The sequence below is a fragment of the Lampris incognitus genome, chromosome 13 (assembly GCF_029633865.1).
Source record: "Lampris incognitus isolate fLamInc1 chromosome 13, fLamInc1.hap2, whole genome shotgun sequence".
Lineage (NCBI taxonomy): Eukaryota > Metazoa > Chordata > Actinopteri > Lampriformes > Lampridae > Lampris > Lampris incognitus.
This window is the reverse complement of record NC_079223.1, coordinates 26,383,523-26,399,221: the sequence shown is the minus strand read 5'-3', so window position 1 is coordinate 26,399,221 and position 15,699 is coordinate 26,383,523. Positions and strand designations below refer to the sequence as shown.

The 15,699-nt window shown below is 47.3% G+C and overlaps 1 protein-coding gene across 1 annotated transcript in view; it reads right to left on the bottom strand.

Moving 5' to 3' along the window:
* Positions 1-10,122, bottom strand: part of acss1 (acyl-CoA synthetase short chain family member 1) — a 127,120-nt gene extending 116,998 nt beyond the window's left edge. The window contains exons 1-2 of the mRNA XM_056291422.1: positions 9,837-10,122; positions 9,181-9,277 (exon numbers count right to left, since the gene is read on the bottom strand). Of these exons, the coding sequence (XP_056147397.1) occupies positions 9,181-9,277; positions 9,837-10,122 (383 nt within the window). The remainder of the gene's footprint in view (positions 1-9,180; positions 9,278-9,836) is intronic.
* Between the last annotated feature and the right edge of the window lie 5,577 nt (positions 10,123-15,699).

Genomic DNA, 15,699 nt, shown 5'->3' with positions numbered 1-15,699 from the left:
GAAATATGGCATCTGTCTGATTATAATAATCCTTTCCTTTGGTTGGATTTTGTTCATTGGCAACTGGTGAAATGAAAGAGGTTTGTCTGATTCTTCACATTTATGAGTAACAACCTGGCACACAACAGTAAGACATAGCGGGTCACTTTAGGTTTCCTACGCTGTGTGTCACGTGACAGCAAAATGGCCTCTGTGAGAATAAGGTCAGTGGATGAATTGTGGTGAATACTGATCTGTCTTTAGATAGGAGGAGCAACTTTGTCATTCTGATCCTAAGGAGTTCAGCAGTTTTGCAGAATAAAGACAATAATAGAGTATTCATTTCTCTTTCATTGTCTTAACACTATGGCTCTGACCTCTGACCCTTCACCTTATTAGCATTGATTGGAAGTCATGTCGGTGATGTATGTTTGAATCTTATTCTATTGTTGCTCTTATTCTACTTCTCTATGGTAAGAATTGTATTTGATTGATTTTATTTGATAATTCCATTTTAAAAGCAAACAGCAGCTCTGTCAGGGCAGTGAGTGCTAACACAAGGAAACGGCAGGATACTACAATAAAGGCTTCTTTTCACTGTAGTCCCTTTGGGGATGGGCAGTGTGCAGGGGAGAGGTCCATTCATCCATCCATCCATTACCCAAACCGCTTATCCTGCTGTCAGGGTCATGGGGATGCTGGAGCCTATACCAGCAGTCATTGGGCGGCAGGCAGGGAGACACCCTGGACAGGCCACCAGGCCATCACAGGGCCCACACACACACACACACACACACACACACACACACATTCACACATTCACACATTCACACCTATGTTCAGGATAATACCTGACCTGCATGTCTTTGGACTGTGGGAGGAAACTGGAGCACCCGGAGGAAATCCATGTAGACACGGGGAGAACATGCAAACTCCACACAGAGGACGACCCGGGACGACTCCCAAGGTTGGACTACCCCGGGGCTCGAACCCAGGACCTTCTTGCTGTGAGGTGACTGCGCTAACCACTGCGCCACCATGCCACCCCAGGGGAGAGGTCAAGACACAAAAACACCAACACAACAATACAGTTCAATACAACACAACACAGTCACGTCGGGGTGGCGTGGCGGTCTATTTCATTGCCTACCAACATGGGGATTGGTGGTTCAAATCCCTGTGTTACTTCCAGCTTGGTTGGACATCCCTACAGACACAACTGGCCATGTCTGCGGGTGGGAAGCCAGATGTGGGTATGTGTTCTGGTCACTAGCGTCTCCTCTGGTCGGTTGGGGCACCTGTTCGGAGGGGAGGGGGAACTGGGGGGGAATAGCATGATCCTCCCACGCGACGCGCTATGTCTCCCTGGTGAAACTCCTCACTGTCAGGTGAAAAGAAGCGGCTGGCGACTCCACATGTATTGGAGTAAGCATGTAGTAGTCTGCAGCTCTCCCCGGCTCAGCGGAGGGGGTGGAGCGGAGATCGGGATGACTCGGAAGAGTGGGGTAATTGGCTGGATACAATTGGGGAGAAAAGGGGGGGGGAATCCACCAATAAAAAAAGAAATACAACACAGTCACACAGCAGGTTATTCACCGTATGAACAACATCAGTCACTACAACGCCTGGCCCTTTTCACCGATGATGATGATGATTTATTTTAAACATGTAAATAAGCAGGATATAACATACTACACTATACTTGCTCTTAGCCAAAAGGCCGAGAACATGCATATAACACATAGATAAGCCATTGCCAATAACCTGAAGTGATCAATAAATCCACACATCAAACTCAGCCAACAAATCTCTGAACGCATCAGATTATTTGTTACATGTTTGAAAAGGAGTAGGAGGAAGTATACACTTATTTTTTCCTACCCCTTCTCACCTACTCTTAAGTTAATTCACCAAACTCAATTCCCACTGTACTGTATAGTTCAAATTCAATGCAAGTTGTGCAGCACAATACAAACTCAACTACTCAAAAAAGAAAAAGAAAAACACACATACACACCAAAAACACGAGAAAGAATAAACAGAAAAAAACATCCTAACGTCATGTACCAAAATTAAACAGATCTCAATGCTATATGTACAACCCAAATATCCACTCAATGTCATAGAGTGAAAAATGAGGGAAAAAAGTAATAAGAAATATTTAGAGATAAATAAAACTTTAACAGTTAACACAACTCTTCATCATCCCTATATCTCTTGATAACCATTCCTTTGTACTTCTTGAACCGCGTAATGTTTGTACTTTGTTTGAGTACCATGTTCAAACTGTCCCACAATTTTACCCCACAGATTGAAATGCCCATGCTCTTCAAAGTTGTACGAACACATAATTTCTTGAAGTTTAATTTCCCTCTGAAATTATATTCCCCTTCTCTATCTGAGAACATTTTTTGTATTTTACTCTTTGCTTTGAACATTATTTGTGCTGTGTTAAATTCTACTAAATCCCTGAACTTCAAAGCATTGGACTTTAAAAAGAGCTTGTTGGTGTGTTCACAATATCCTACATTATTAACTATCCTTATGGCGTTTTTGTAGTATACATCCAGGGGCGCAACGGGGGGGGGGGGTGCAGAGGGTGCAATGCACACAGGCGCCGCATCAGCGGGGGCGCCAAAAGGCCGTATGCAAAAAAATTACAATTAATATATATAACATGTAACCATATATTCTAATCCAAAATTCTCATCTACATAATAATATTTATAAATATTAAACTTTTAAAAAAACAGATAGGCCTATAACCAGAAATTGTTTACCGTACACTGTACTTTTGGCGTCTCCGCTGATGCTGCGCCTGTGTGCATTGCACCCTCTGCACCCCCCCCCCCTTTGCGCAACGGTTGTAGTGTGGAGGATGACAGAAACAAGACAAGACCACTTCTCCTTTTGACCACACAGCCGTTGGGTTGTTTATTTCCTCCACTAAACTCAAAGTGCACAGTTCACAAATTATCACTTCGGGCTGCTCAACATGCTAGCTCACACACCAAAACCCCTCCCTCGCGTCTACCCACAATCCCCTTCTGCTAACCCCTGAACCCACCATCTTAAAGAGACAGTCTCTGGTAAACATGATTAATGTCTAACCTGCTTAAACCAGGTCACTACACACGCCCCCCCCGCCCCCCCCCCCAGAATTCACAGTGCCAAAAAAAATATCATAGTGGCGGGGGACTGATAATGCGGCCAAAACGGCTCTTCTTGAAAGATGTAGCGGCAAGGGGGTGTCCACGCTGAGGGGGCTGGGCCAGTTGAACCGGCCTGTCCAAGTCCAGGTGAGCCGGCGTGAAGCGGTCCACCGAAACCGACTCCGGTTTACCGCCCACGTCCACCACAAAGTTCTTAGACCCTGCTGCCAGGACACGGAAGGGGTCGTTGTAGGGGGGCCGCAGGGGGGTACGGTGGGCATCGTGCTGGATCCCAGCAAACATGCCCGTGCGGGCCCACTGTGGGTAGGTGTGGGTTTACTGTGGGGCAATGTGGGCAGGGGCAAACCTGCACTAATCTCACATGGGCCCCATATGGTTAGCCCATGCGGGGATCACAGTACTTTTGCCCTTTGAGGCCCCTATGTGGGTTTATTGTCGGCAAGCCCAACTGTGCTCTTGCCCACCGTAAGCCCATATGAGTCCCATGTGGGTCAGCCCATGCGGGGCCCACAGCAGTTTTGCCCTTTGAGGCCCCTATGAGGGTTTTCTGTGGGCAACCCACTGTGGTCTTGCTCACAGTAAGCCCACAGTAAGCCCACATGGGCCCTCTGTGGGTTAGCCCATGGAGGGCCCACAGCAGTTTTGACCTTTGAGGTCAACCCCCTGTTGACAGTACAGTTAAAACGTTTTAAGATTACAACTGCTTTAGGGTAAGCGGTACTCAAAGTTTTTATTTACCGCCCATGCCCAATGCTGCATATAGTCAGACCTCTGCAAAAATGACAGTAAAATGTAAACAAGTTGTCCAAGGTATAACTGGTTCACCCCATACTTAACTAAAACTGCCCATCCAACAAGACAAGTACCGTCTCAACTTTTTGGTTTGTCGCAGCTGTTTCATATTATAGTTAAGAGAAAGAACACTAGTTTTTTTGTTAATTTTTTGTCCCTTAAATGTTCCCATAGAGCAGCTCATGCTGTTTTTTTAACCAGCTTAATTACAGATTAACTATTACTCATAACTTTACAATTTTAATAATTTTGAACCATCAGAAATTTAGCGAACATACACACACAGCAGCTTATTGTAGTCTCATATAGTCTGCAATACATCTGACATGTTGTGCATGTGTGCAGTAATAAACTTGACACACCATCACTCTAGCAGTACACAAGTAAATATAGCCTACAGCCCTGGTTCAGTTTGGGCTTGGTCACGAGGTGGTGCCAATTCTCATTACTTTAAATACTCCAAGAATTTGGATTTGGGTAGTTTAATTTGAATTTTGCCCCGCCTGAGTCCACGGAACAATCAAAGTGTCAGTTTACCTAAATAAAAAAACACGGTCACATACAGATAATTTTGGCTTTACTTGCCCAGGTTTCGAGACATCTCTGTTCAAGATTTGCCTCTACCCCAACAGGTGAATGGAATCCCAGGCTAGATTAAATGCTCCACCTGTGGCTAACTCATACTGTGCACTTACATTTCAATTGTTGTTTTCCTCAGATGCTGTGACAGAAAGCAGCCGGGCCACAGCCTCCGAAGTGGAAGCTGCCATCAAAATGTGGCTCAGAAATGCCAGGGATAGAGATGGAGGAAGGAGCAGAAGGAGCAGAAGGAGCAAAAAATAAAGATTTAATGTTTGGGTTTTTTTTTAGATTTAATGTTCTTATTGTGTTCAAATGTGTTTCTATGTTTGTTGTTCTGTTTTATAAAAGCTTTCATTTGGTATAGTTTTGTTTTTCAATTCCAATTGTTTCCAATTTTCAATAAATTCTTTCTTCGTATAATTTATGTTTTCTTCATTTTTTTGTTTGAGCTGGCTGTCAGTAAATGTCACTAGCATACCAGGTACACATGGGGCACTATGGGCCCGTGTGGGACCACTGCTCCCAGCCCAAAGTGTGGGCATACTATGGGCATGCTGCAGGCCCACAATGGGTCCCACCGAGGGCCCACTCTGCTTAGTGTGGGCAGCCCACTGGGGCTCCACCAGGGGCCTTTAGTGTGGGGCCCACACGTGCCCCGCATTTCATGCCGGTAACCTCTGTTCCTGCCCGCAGTGGCCCCACATGGGCCCCAAAGAGGCATGTTTGCTGGGATGAAGACGAACCTGGCCGACTGCAGCAGGTCCTTGGGGGACATAAGACTGAGGGAGGCCGTGCTGCTAAATTGGGACTGGAGTGAAAACACAGCCCATTGGCGGTCAGCAGACCAGGGTGCCGTGCTGTCCGAGAGAAATTCCTCCGGGACTCGCAGTGGCTGGCCGTAAACCAGCTCGGCCAACAAGGACTGGAGGTCTTCCTTGGGGGCAGACCGCAGGCCTACCAATAAAACTTCAATAAAAGAGATGTCTCCTCCCAGATGATGACTCTCTTTTATAGAAGTTTTATTTTAACAGTTTTAATGTACTGTATTGTTGCTTGGTTTGATAATTTGACTATAGCCAATAAAAAACGGCTCGATAGAGTCATCAAATGAGCTAGTAAGATTTCAGGGAGAAGTCAAGCCCAGTTTACTGACCTTTATAATAGGAAGGTGTTCAGAAAGGCTACTCCCCTTCTGGAGTGCCAAGGTCACCCCCTTCGGCCAGAGTTTGAGCTGTTACCCTCAGGTCATTGGTTGAGGATGCCCTGTATTAGGACTAAGAGATACAACGCTTCCTTTGTCCCCACTGCCATTCAATTGTTAAACGGCAGCTAGTATTCGTCTGTTGCCTGCAGATCGCTTGTTTCCTTGGTCTTTATATTTTAACTCCTTTGATTCTCCTTGCCCACTATGTCCTGTTGTCAATTCTGCCTTGGTGTTTGCATGTTTTGTTTTTGTGTGAGAATTCTATTATACTGGCTGCAAGCTAATTTCCCTGTAAGGGACCAAGTTGACTTTGTCATCTCTGAGGGCAGGAATACCGGCTCAACTAGACTAATTTCACGGAGAAAAATCACGCGTGCACTTCATCGGCGTTGCTGTAACCGGAATGGTTTCTTTTATTTTGCGCATGCTCTTTTATAAACCACATGTCAACACAACAGCGCCTTCTAGTGGTGACATAAGTATAAGAGCACATACACATAACCTTGGTTTGGTCAATATTGTAACAGACAATAAAGACACTTTGACTTTAACTTGACAACCATGACCCACGGGAGCTGGTCGACCCAGCTGCTGTCTGTGAGGCTGGTCCGAAGAGCAGCCTTCATGAAACAATGAACCCACTAGCACAAACCGTTGCCCTGCGGGTTGTACGCTGTGGTGCAGTGAGCTTCACCCCCGGTGCAGTCTGGAGCTCTGATGTGAACTACGGGCCCCGGTCAGAAGTTAGGTCAGACAGCGTACCAAACCAGGCCACCCAGGACCCGTGAACACTCGGGCCACCTCAGTGGATGTGGTGGATGACAGTCGAATAGCCTCTGGCCACCTGGTGGTCCTGCCCACCATGGTGAGGAGGTGGGTGAAACCACAGGCAGAGAGAAAAGGGGTCCCACTACGTCCACACTGACATGGTCAAAACACCTCCCGGACACCAGGAACAGCACCGGGGGGGGGGGGGGCTTGGTGTGGCGGTGAAGCTTGGAGCACTGACACGCCACGCAGGTGCCTGCCCAGTCCTTGACGTCCTTCCTGAGGCCATGCCACATGACCTTGGCCGCCATTAATTTCGTTGATCCTTCACGCCTGGGTGTGAAAGGCCATGGATCACGTCGAAAATCCCCGCCGCCAGCCAGTGGGCACCATGGGCCAGGGCTGACCCGTGGAGATGTCAGAGAAGCATGGTCGTCGAACACAAGATATTTCAACTACAGCCCGGTGTCAGCGGTCTGGTAAGCCTGCACTTCCGTGTCGGCGGTCTGGTCTGCAGCCATGGCAGCGTAGCCGAGTCCCAAGTGTAAGGCCCCCACCACTGCCCGTAGAGGCAGTCGGCGATGAAGCTGTCCTTGCCGGCGACGTGCCAGATGTCCGTGGTGATCTCTGAGATAAGAGAGCTGACGCTGCTGGCGCCCGGACCATGGCTCGGTGGCTTTGGCCATGGCGAACGTCAGCAGCTTGTGGTCCACAAAACACAGAGAACCGGTGGCCTTCAAGCAGGAACCGGAAGCGGTGGATGGCGAGAAACAGGCCAAGAAGCTCCCCGTCGAAGGTGCTGTACTTCCTCTCACTGCTGCGCAGCTGGCGGCTGAAAAAAGCGAGCAACTGCCAGGCTCCGCCCACCCACTGCACTGCCCCAACGGCGTAATCCGAGGCATCCGTCGTGAGTACTACCGGGGCAGTTGGTGATGGGTGCGCCAACAAGGCGGCGTCCGCCAGCGCAGCCTTAGCGTCCTCAAACGCCTGGTTTCTTTCCTCCGACCAGTCCACCGGGCCCTTGGGGTCCCTACCCTTCAGGACCTCATACAGCGGGCGCGTGAGATGAGCCGCCCGGGGAATGAACCGATTGTAAAAGTTCTCCATACTCAGGAACTCCTGCAGGGACTTCACCGTGTTCGGGCGTGGGAATCTGGTGACGGTGTCCACCTTGTCGGGGGGGTTGCTTTGTCCCTTGTAACCCGGTGCCGGAAGAACTCGATGGCTGGCAGGCCCAACTGGCACTTTGCCGGGTTGACGATGAGCCAATGCTGGCTAAGCCCCTGGAACAGCTGCCGGAGGTGGACCAGGTGCTCCTCCGCGGACGTACTGGCCACGAGAATGTCGTCCAGGTAAACAAACAGGAAAGGCATATCCCGCAGCACAGAGTCCATGAGCCGCTGAAAGGTCTGCGCAGCCCCCTTGAGCCCAAATGGCATCCTCAGGAACTCGAATAGGCCGAACGGCGTGATTACTGTCGTCTTCGGCACATCCTGCGGGCGGACCAGCACCTGGTGATATCCGCGCACAACGTCCACCTTGGAGGAGATGACCGCCCCCTCCAAGTAGACGGAGAAGTCCTTGATGTGCGGGACGTGGTAGCGGTCTGGCGTCGTGGCATTGTTGAGGCTATGGTAATCATGGGCGCCAGCTGCCGTTAGCCTTCGTGACCATATGCAGGGGGAGGCCCACGGGCTGTTGGAGCAGCGCACAATGCCGAAGCGCACCATGTTGGCGAACTCCTCCATGGCGATGGCGAGCTTGGCTGGGTCGGGGCGCCGTGCGCGGGCTTAGATTGAGGGGCCGGTGGTGGTGATGTAGTGTGCCACTTCGTACTTGGTGACTGCTGACGAGAAGATGGGCTTTGTGAGCAGACGCTCAAACTCATCCCCGGTGGCGAGCATATTGGACAGACTGATGGGACCCGCCTCCCCCAGCGTACATGCGTAGGAGCAGAAGGAGACGGCGTCATTAAAGCGGCGGTTTTTAACGTCCACCAACAGTCCATAAGCGCGCAAGAAATCCGCGCCCAGGAGGGGGATGGACACATTCGCCATCACAAAGTCCCAGCCGAACCGCCGACCGCCAAAATCCACCTCCACATACCTCGTGCCATATGTGCGGACGGGGGTGCCGTTGGCAGCATCCATGGGAGGGGGGGGGCGAATCCGCCGGTTCGTTTTTAACTTTGACTTGGTTTAAGAAAAACTGATCTTGAATCTGTGCAGTGTAAGCCACCTGCTCCCTATGCCCGCCCACCTTGACCATTAGCCAATCTATACAGAGCATTGCCGCTTGCTCACCAGTCACCCCCTGACCAGCCATCTCACAAATAAAACAATCGATCATGAGAGTTAATATTTCTGTGGAGGCCAACATAAAAAATAGAATAAATGCATAAAAACAAAATTTCCCATCCCGGAGGGACCTTTTGCGCTCAGGGGCCCCTGCTTAGGTTACCCATATGGTAGATCTGGCTGCGACTGTGGTACTATGTTAGTCTGTTAGAGGTACTGTTGTCTGTGTACCATGTGTATTAGTATCTACTGTGGTACTACGTTAGTACTGTCCATCTTGCACTAGGTGAAGACATTAAGATAAGTACACCCTAGAGATGAGGTGAACGCCTTCATGATGGAGGTGCACAGTGTGAAGGTAGATGTGGTGCATGGTGTTTGGTACCTGTAGGTGACCTTGACCTCGGTCCCCGGCTCGTCTCTCTCCCAGATGAGAGCTGCACGCTCCGGGTGTTTCTCTACGTGGACGTCTAAACAGTTCACTGCAAACAGGTCATCCATTCATTTGAATCCAGCGTCATTAGAGGAGTTAAGGGATGATTTTAAAATAAGACACACAAACAGATGTTGGAGAATATATTTGTCTCACAGGACTGCAGTATTGTCCATAATGGACACAACTGGTTGACTTTTCGAGGAGATATGAAATGTCAGGTTTAATTCATCCATTTTGTTTGAAGCAAAATATTGATATTACTTTTCGACCAAGTATATTACTGGTTTACTGATATTAAACCTATCTGCTTAATAAATACATAATAACTATTTATATAGTAGCACAACTGATATTATTAACAGCAAAACAATATCAGCATATTTAATTTGATGCCATTAAATAGACAGACAGACTGACTGACTGACTGGCTGAATGACTGATTGATTGATTGATAAATGAGCTCCACTGGGCAGAATGTATGGATAGTGAAATAAAGGACAGACATGTTAAACAGCTTGTCATCCATTCTTGCTGCTGTTTGTGGTTTGCAGGATAAATGGAAGTCAGACGAACAAAACGAAAGAAAACTGACGGGGTTATCTTACCAGACACATTTAGCTGGCCTCCTAAAAACCAGCTGACCTTGCCTCTGCTCATGTCACAGTCCTTCACTTGCTGGAAAGGTCTGATCCATCTGAGTCTCTCACGGGCGACAGACCCCCAGAACACCTCCGGCTCCTCCACCGACAGCCGGCGGAGCTCCGGACACGAGGCGGCGGCCAGCATGGAGCTGAGCGGCGGGCGGACGGAGGAGCCGCTCCTGCAGGAAGTCTGCCGGTAAACGTTGCCTTTCACAAAGCCGTGAAACAAACTCCTGCAAAGAGCCGCCATCTCTGACACGTCTTATCAGCCTCTGGTTTCCCTGTCCTGCCGGGCGGTGTGTGTGTGTGTGTGTGTGTGTGTGTGTGTGTGTGTGTGTGTGTGTGTGTGTGTGTGTGTGTGATAACCTGCAGAACTCATGAGCACAGAACTTTCATTTTCCTTTACTCGGATCAAGACAAATTATCTGGATCGACAGATCATAAAACCACGTGTTGGACAGACTCGTCGAAACAAATTCCCGTCCGCGTGCGGATTTCGTCACACATTCGCAAATCACTGACTTTTCCCACCTGTCACCTTCATTGCATTTTTTTTGTTATATGACAGGTGAAATGCTGCTGCCTCCTGGAGGCGTTTAGAGCAAAGTGTCGACGCCAACAGAAATAATCCAGAGAATTTAATCCGTGTTTCCTGATGCGGATTAACGACAAAACACCAAACACACCGCATGAAGCACAGATCAGAGCCGCTCACGCCGACACAGAGGGGGTGTTTTGTTCTACTCATACATCCACAATTGATCAAACGCACACATTTACAACACACACACACACACACACACACACACACACACACACACACACACACACACACACACACACACACACACATACACACTTAGAAATTGGAGTAGGTTTTTATTTGGTAAACTGGTGTATTGCATCCCCCGGGTTTATGAATGTTTGTTAAAAGCAACACATTTCCACTTTAATAACTTAAGTAGATGAATTTAGGGGTCATTTAACTTATTGATGGCCTCTCGTTTTGACCACAACACATTCTCATTAGGCTGTTTTGCTATTCATCCTTATGAGATATTATAGCGCTGGCCATTAACAAACCATTCTCATGTAAAAGCAGATTACTCAGAGGCTTTATCCGTAATATGCTGAGTACCACTGTGTGATGGATGGATGACATGTTAGTAGGTCTTAAGGCCTCATCAGGTGTCTTTAATCTCTCTCCGTTTATTTTCCGCTCTGTTCATCTGTTCTCCTCACACACACACACCAGTCTGTGAGGAGAACAGACCAGCAGCCAGATGCTGATGGCCACCTGATGTCAACATCTCCTGCAGGACAATAGGAGGAGAGCTTGCTGAGCAGACCCACCCTGTTCGCTGTATGGACCACCGCATTCAACCGGCTGGTTGAATGAGATGTGTTATGAAGACAGATGGTTCCTCCTTAACTCCACAGACCATCATTCACCGACTGTGTAAATCGTTCCTTACACACAGGCCCATGATAAATCTCTTTTTAATTTTCTTAATCAAGGGATTAATTAACATAAAATCAATCATCGGTAATTGTTCATCGGCTAAACTAGCAAACAGGTTTAGAACCAACACACGTGGTAAAAAAAACAAAGTCAGCTGAACTCCAGACGTCTGTTGGAGAAGAGAGGACCGGAGCCATGAGGAGGGAATTGAGGAAGAGAGGAAGTTGGCCAGTAAACCACGGCAACATGTTCACGTCAGGCTGAAGGATGTTATGACAGCAACCTTTAGACAACACAGTAGAAAAACTTCATGTTTTCTCCATGATTTGTTTTTTTTATGTTTTCTGTCTCTTGTATCTGGCACACTTTTGCAGAATAAATTAAGGTTAAAGGTCAAACTGGAAAGCCTCTTTGCCTTCACAACATTTGGATTCAAATGGTGGTTTTGGTAAAATAAGAGATTTAAATGATAATTTCTTCTTCAGAGGGAAATAAAATCTTCCATATTTAACACATGAATGAGTTTGATATCCCCTAAACATTTTTAAATAGTTTCATTTTATACAAACTTTCAAACACTGCAGATTTCAATTGATTTTTTTAAATTCCGTGATCTTACCCAGTTTTCCCTGACGTCACATTTTTAACAGATCGTAGAAATGATCCAATGATCAACCAAATAGTTTAAATAAAGTTTTTAATGGCATTAACAAGAATTTATCACCTATATATTTCTGCACAGGAATGTATTTTGGATGTTCAGTGTTCTACTGTCTCCAGAGCTCCTCGCTGACCTTCTCTCACTTGTTTTTCAGATGAACTTTCTCATGCGTCTTCAGGAAGTCCAACAGTCTGAATCTCTTGCCACACTCAGAGCAGCTGAATGGCATTTCCCCCGTGTGGATGCTGTCGTGTCGTGACAGATTACTCGCCGTGTTGAAGGTTGCTCCACACATGCCACATACAAACGGTCTCTCTGACAACAGGATTACTCCATCACTTCCTAGTATCTTCTTCCTCTGCTGGTCCTGGTTCAGCTTCCTGCCATGCGTCTTCTTTTTGTGCAGGCTCAACAGCGATGGGTAGAGGAACTTCTTCCCGCAGCCCAATGCATCACAGCAGAACTTCTTCTGTTTCCTGTGGGCATCTTCGGGTGGCAGATGGTCTGGGTGTTTGTTGATCAGGTGATGTTTCAGGTTCCTGTAACTCTTCCCACAGACGGGGCACGACTGTCGCGCACCGCTGTGTGTAAGCTGGTGGTTCTTCAGGCCTTCTACCTGAGTGAAGCCCCGTCCACACAGCGGACACTGAAAGGGCTTCACTTCTTGGTGTACCAGTTTGTGTCGCGTCAGGTGGCCAGATTGGAAGAAGGCATTGCCGCACACGTCGCAGATGAAGGACTTATCGGCATGTGTCTGTTTGTGTGTTTTGAGCTGGCTAATGGTCGTGTAGGCTTTTCCGCAAACCTCGCACTGGAAAGTCCGCTCCCCACGGTGCAGCCGGTGGTGCCGGTCACGGTGTGGCTTGTGGCTGAAGGTTTTGCTGCAGTAGTCGCAAGCGTACGGCCTCTCGACTACGCAGTGCACATGCCTCTCGTGGTCACGCAGGTCAATGAGTGCTGAGAAAAGTGCGTTGCAGAGCTTGCACGTGTGCTGCACTCGTGAGGACTTGCTGATGATGATCTCAGCCTCTGCAGTCTTCATCATTTTCCTCCGGGCCTCCTTGGAGATGCTGCGCTCCTTGGCTCTCAGAGAAGGGGAGGCTGCGGTGTTGGCACAGCGGATGTATCGGTGATCGAGGTTGATCGGTGGGCCGCGAGTAAACGAGGAGTCCTCTTCAGTGGCTGGAAGGGGAAGTTCATCTTCCCCTGACACACTGGATTGATGTTGCTCTGTGAATTTAAGACGGCACAGGAAGACAAGATGGTTTCGGTTAGAATATCAAAACATCAGAACTTAATGATCTCGCTGTGTAGTGCACTAAAATATAGATTATCTGGTGCGTTCTGGTCTACCAGACTACTTTGTCTAAAACAGACTTCTGTTCTATGAAGGTTTAAAAGCAACATTAAAAAACATTTTACTACCATTGACTTTTGAATGGTGTTCATAGATTGTTTCGCCTGGTGTGTGAGCCTGCAGCAGGTTTATCGGTTCTTCCTGAACAGCAGTCACATCTTTAATCAGCTTCATTATCATGTTTGAAGCCTCAATGCATTTGATCCTTACACGTTTATCCAGTTTACCCTGAAAAAAGAAATCACACAAAAAATAAAAAAATCATGAAGCATCATGGACGGATTGACTAAGTGTGGCTTCTTAAACCGAGCGCAGGTGGATTTTTAGGGGGCTTTGCTTGGCTTGGTAGAGAAGAGTTTTCTATGGTGATATGAATTAGCCAGGTATTCCCCTACTGATGAAGACTAAGACTGATCACAGTTGACTAATTAGATTAATTAGTTGATTCGTGGTCATATGAAGTACAATGGTATTTCTTTCATGATAATCTTTCTCAATATGAAAACTGAATGATACAGTGCATGTTTAAGGGTGTTTGAATTAATATCATTCACTGTTTCACTGCAACACACTTGTTTCCTCTAAATAGACTCTAATGTAAATTATTGGAAATCGAAGGTGTGTAGATGAATGTTATCAGCGCATATGCTCCTCAAGTTGGGTGTGAGATGGAAGAGAAAGAAGAATTCTAGAGTGAGTTGGATGAAGTGGTGGAGAGCGTACCCAAGGAGGAGAGAGTGGTGATTGGAGCAGACTTCAATGGGCATGTTGGTGAAGCGAACAGAGGTGATGAGGAGGTGATGGGCAGGTATGGTGTCAAGGAGAGGAATGTGGAAGGCCAGATGGTGGTGGATTTTGCGAAAAGAATGGAAATAGCTGTGGTGAATACGTATTTCAAGAAGAGGGAGGTACACAGGGTGATGTATAAGAGTGGAGGAAAGTGCAAACAGGTGGACTATATCTTATATAGAAGGCACGATCTAAAAGGGATTGGAGACTGCAAGGTGGTGACAAACAAGAACGTAGCTAGGCAGCATCGGATGATAGTCTGTGATGACTTTGGAGACCAAGAAGAAGAAGAGAGTAAAGGCAGAGCCAAGGATCAAATGGTGGAAGTTGAAGAAGGAAGACTGTGTGGAGTTCAGGGAGGAGTTAAGACAGGCACTGGGTGGTAGTGAAGAGTTGCTGGGTGGCTGGGCAACCACTGCAGAAATAGTGAGGGAGACAGCTAGGAAGGTACTTGGTGTGTCATCTGGACAGTGGAAGAAAGACAATGAGACTTGGTGGTGGGATGAGGAAGGACAGCAAAGTATACAGAGGAAGAGGTTGGCAAAGAAGAAGTGGGATAGTCAGAGAGATGAAGAAAGTAGACAGGAGTACAAGGAGGTGCAGCGTAAAGCGAAGACAGAAGTGGCGAAGGCAAAGGAAAAGGCGTATGGTGAGTTGTATGACAGGTTAGACACCAAGGAAGGAGAAAAAGACTTATATCAATTGGCTAGACGGAGGGACCAAGCTGGGAGGGATGTGCAGCAGGTTAGGGTGATCAAGGATAGATATGGAAATGTGCTGACAAGCAATGAGAGTGTGTTAAGAAGGTGGAAGAAGTACTTTGAAGGGCTGATGAATGAAGAAAATGAGAGCGAGAAAGGTTGGATGATGTGGGGATAGTGAAGCAGGAAGTGTGGTGGATTAGCAAGAAGGAAGTGAGAGCAGCTATGAAGACGATGAAGAGTGGAAAAGGCAGTTGGTCCAGATGACATATCTGTGGAGGCACGGAGGTGTTTAGGAGAGACGGCAGTAGGGTTTTTAAAGAGAGACTGACATGCCCTTTCTGAACACGTTTTTTAACATTGGGAGTTTGAATCACAACCGAAAATAGATGTGGTTTTAAGAATTCAAAGCTATTGGTTACTGTCTTCCTGGGTGGGTGGGGCTCGGTACCGCTCGTCAAAAAATGTCGGATAGCGAGAGTGAGATCCTCTGCGAGGATTACAGTTTCGAGGAGGAGGATTCAGTGATACAAATAACTGTTAGATAGATGATAGATATTTAGATAAATAAATAGATAGATAGACAGATAGATATATAGAAATATGCCATAGCAAGATCAATAATAAAGTCTCAGCAAAACAGCACAAACTCGAGCCAAGTAGCTGGCAGGAAGGGGTGCAAGAACTGCTTCTCCGTGGTTTTATAGCATCTTGCTACGGACACACCCTATATGCAAATTGACTGGTGTTTATGTATCCACTGGCAGAATTTGACATTGGACACCATCTACAGTCAATCACAGATCTCTCTCGAGTGGCTGCAGACGTGCTGTTTTGGCCACTGAATTTCTCCGTGG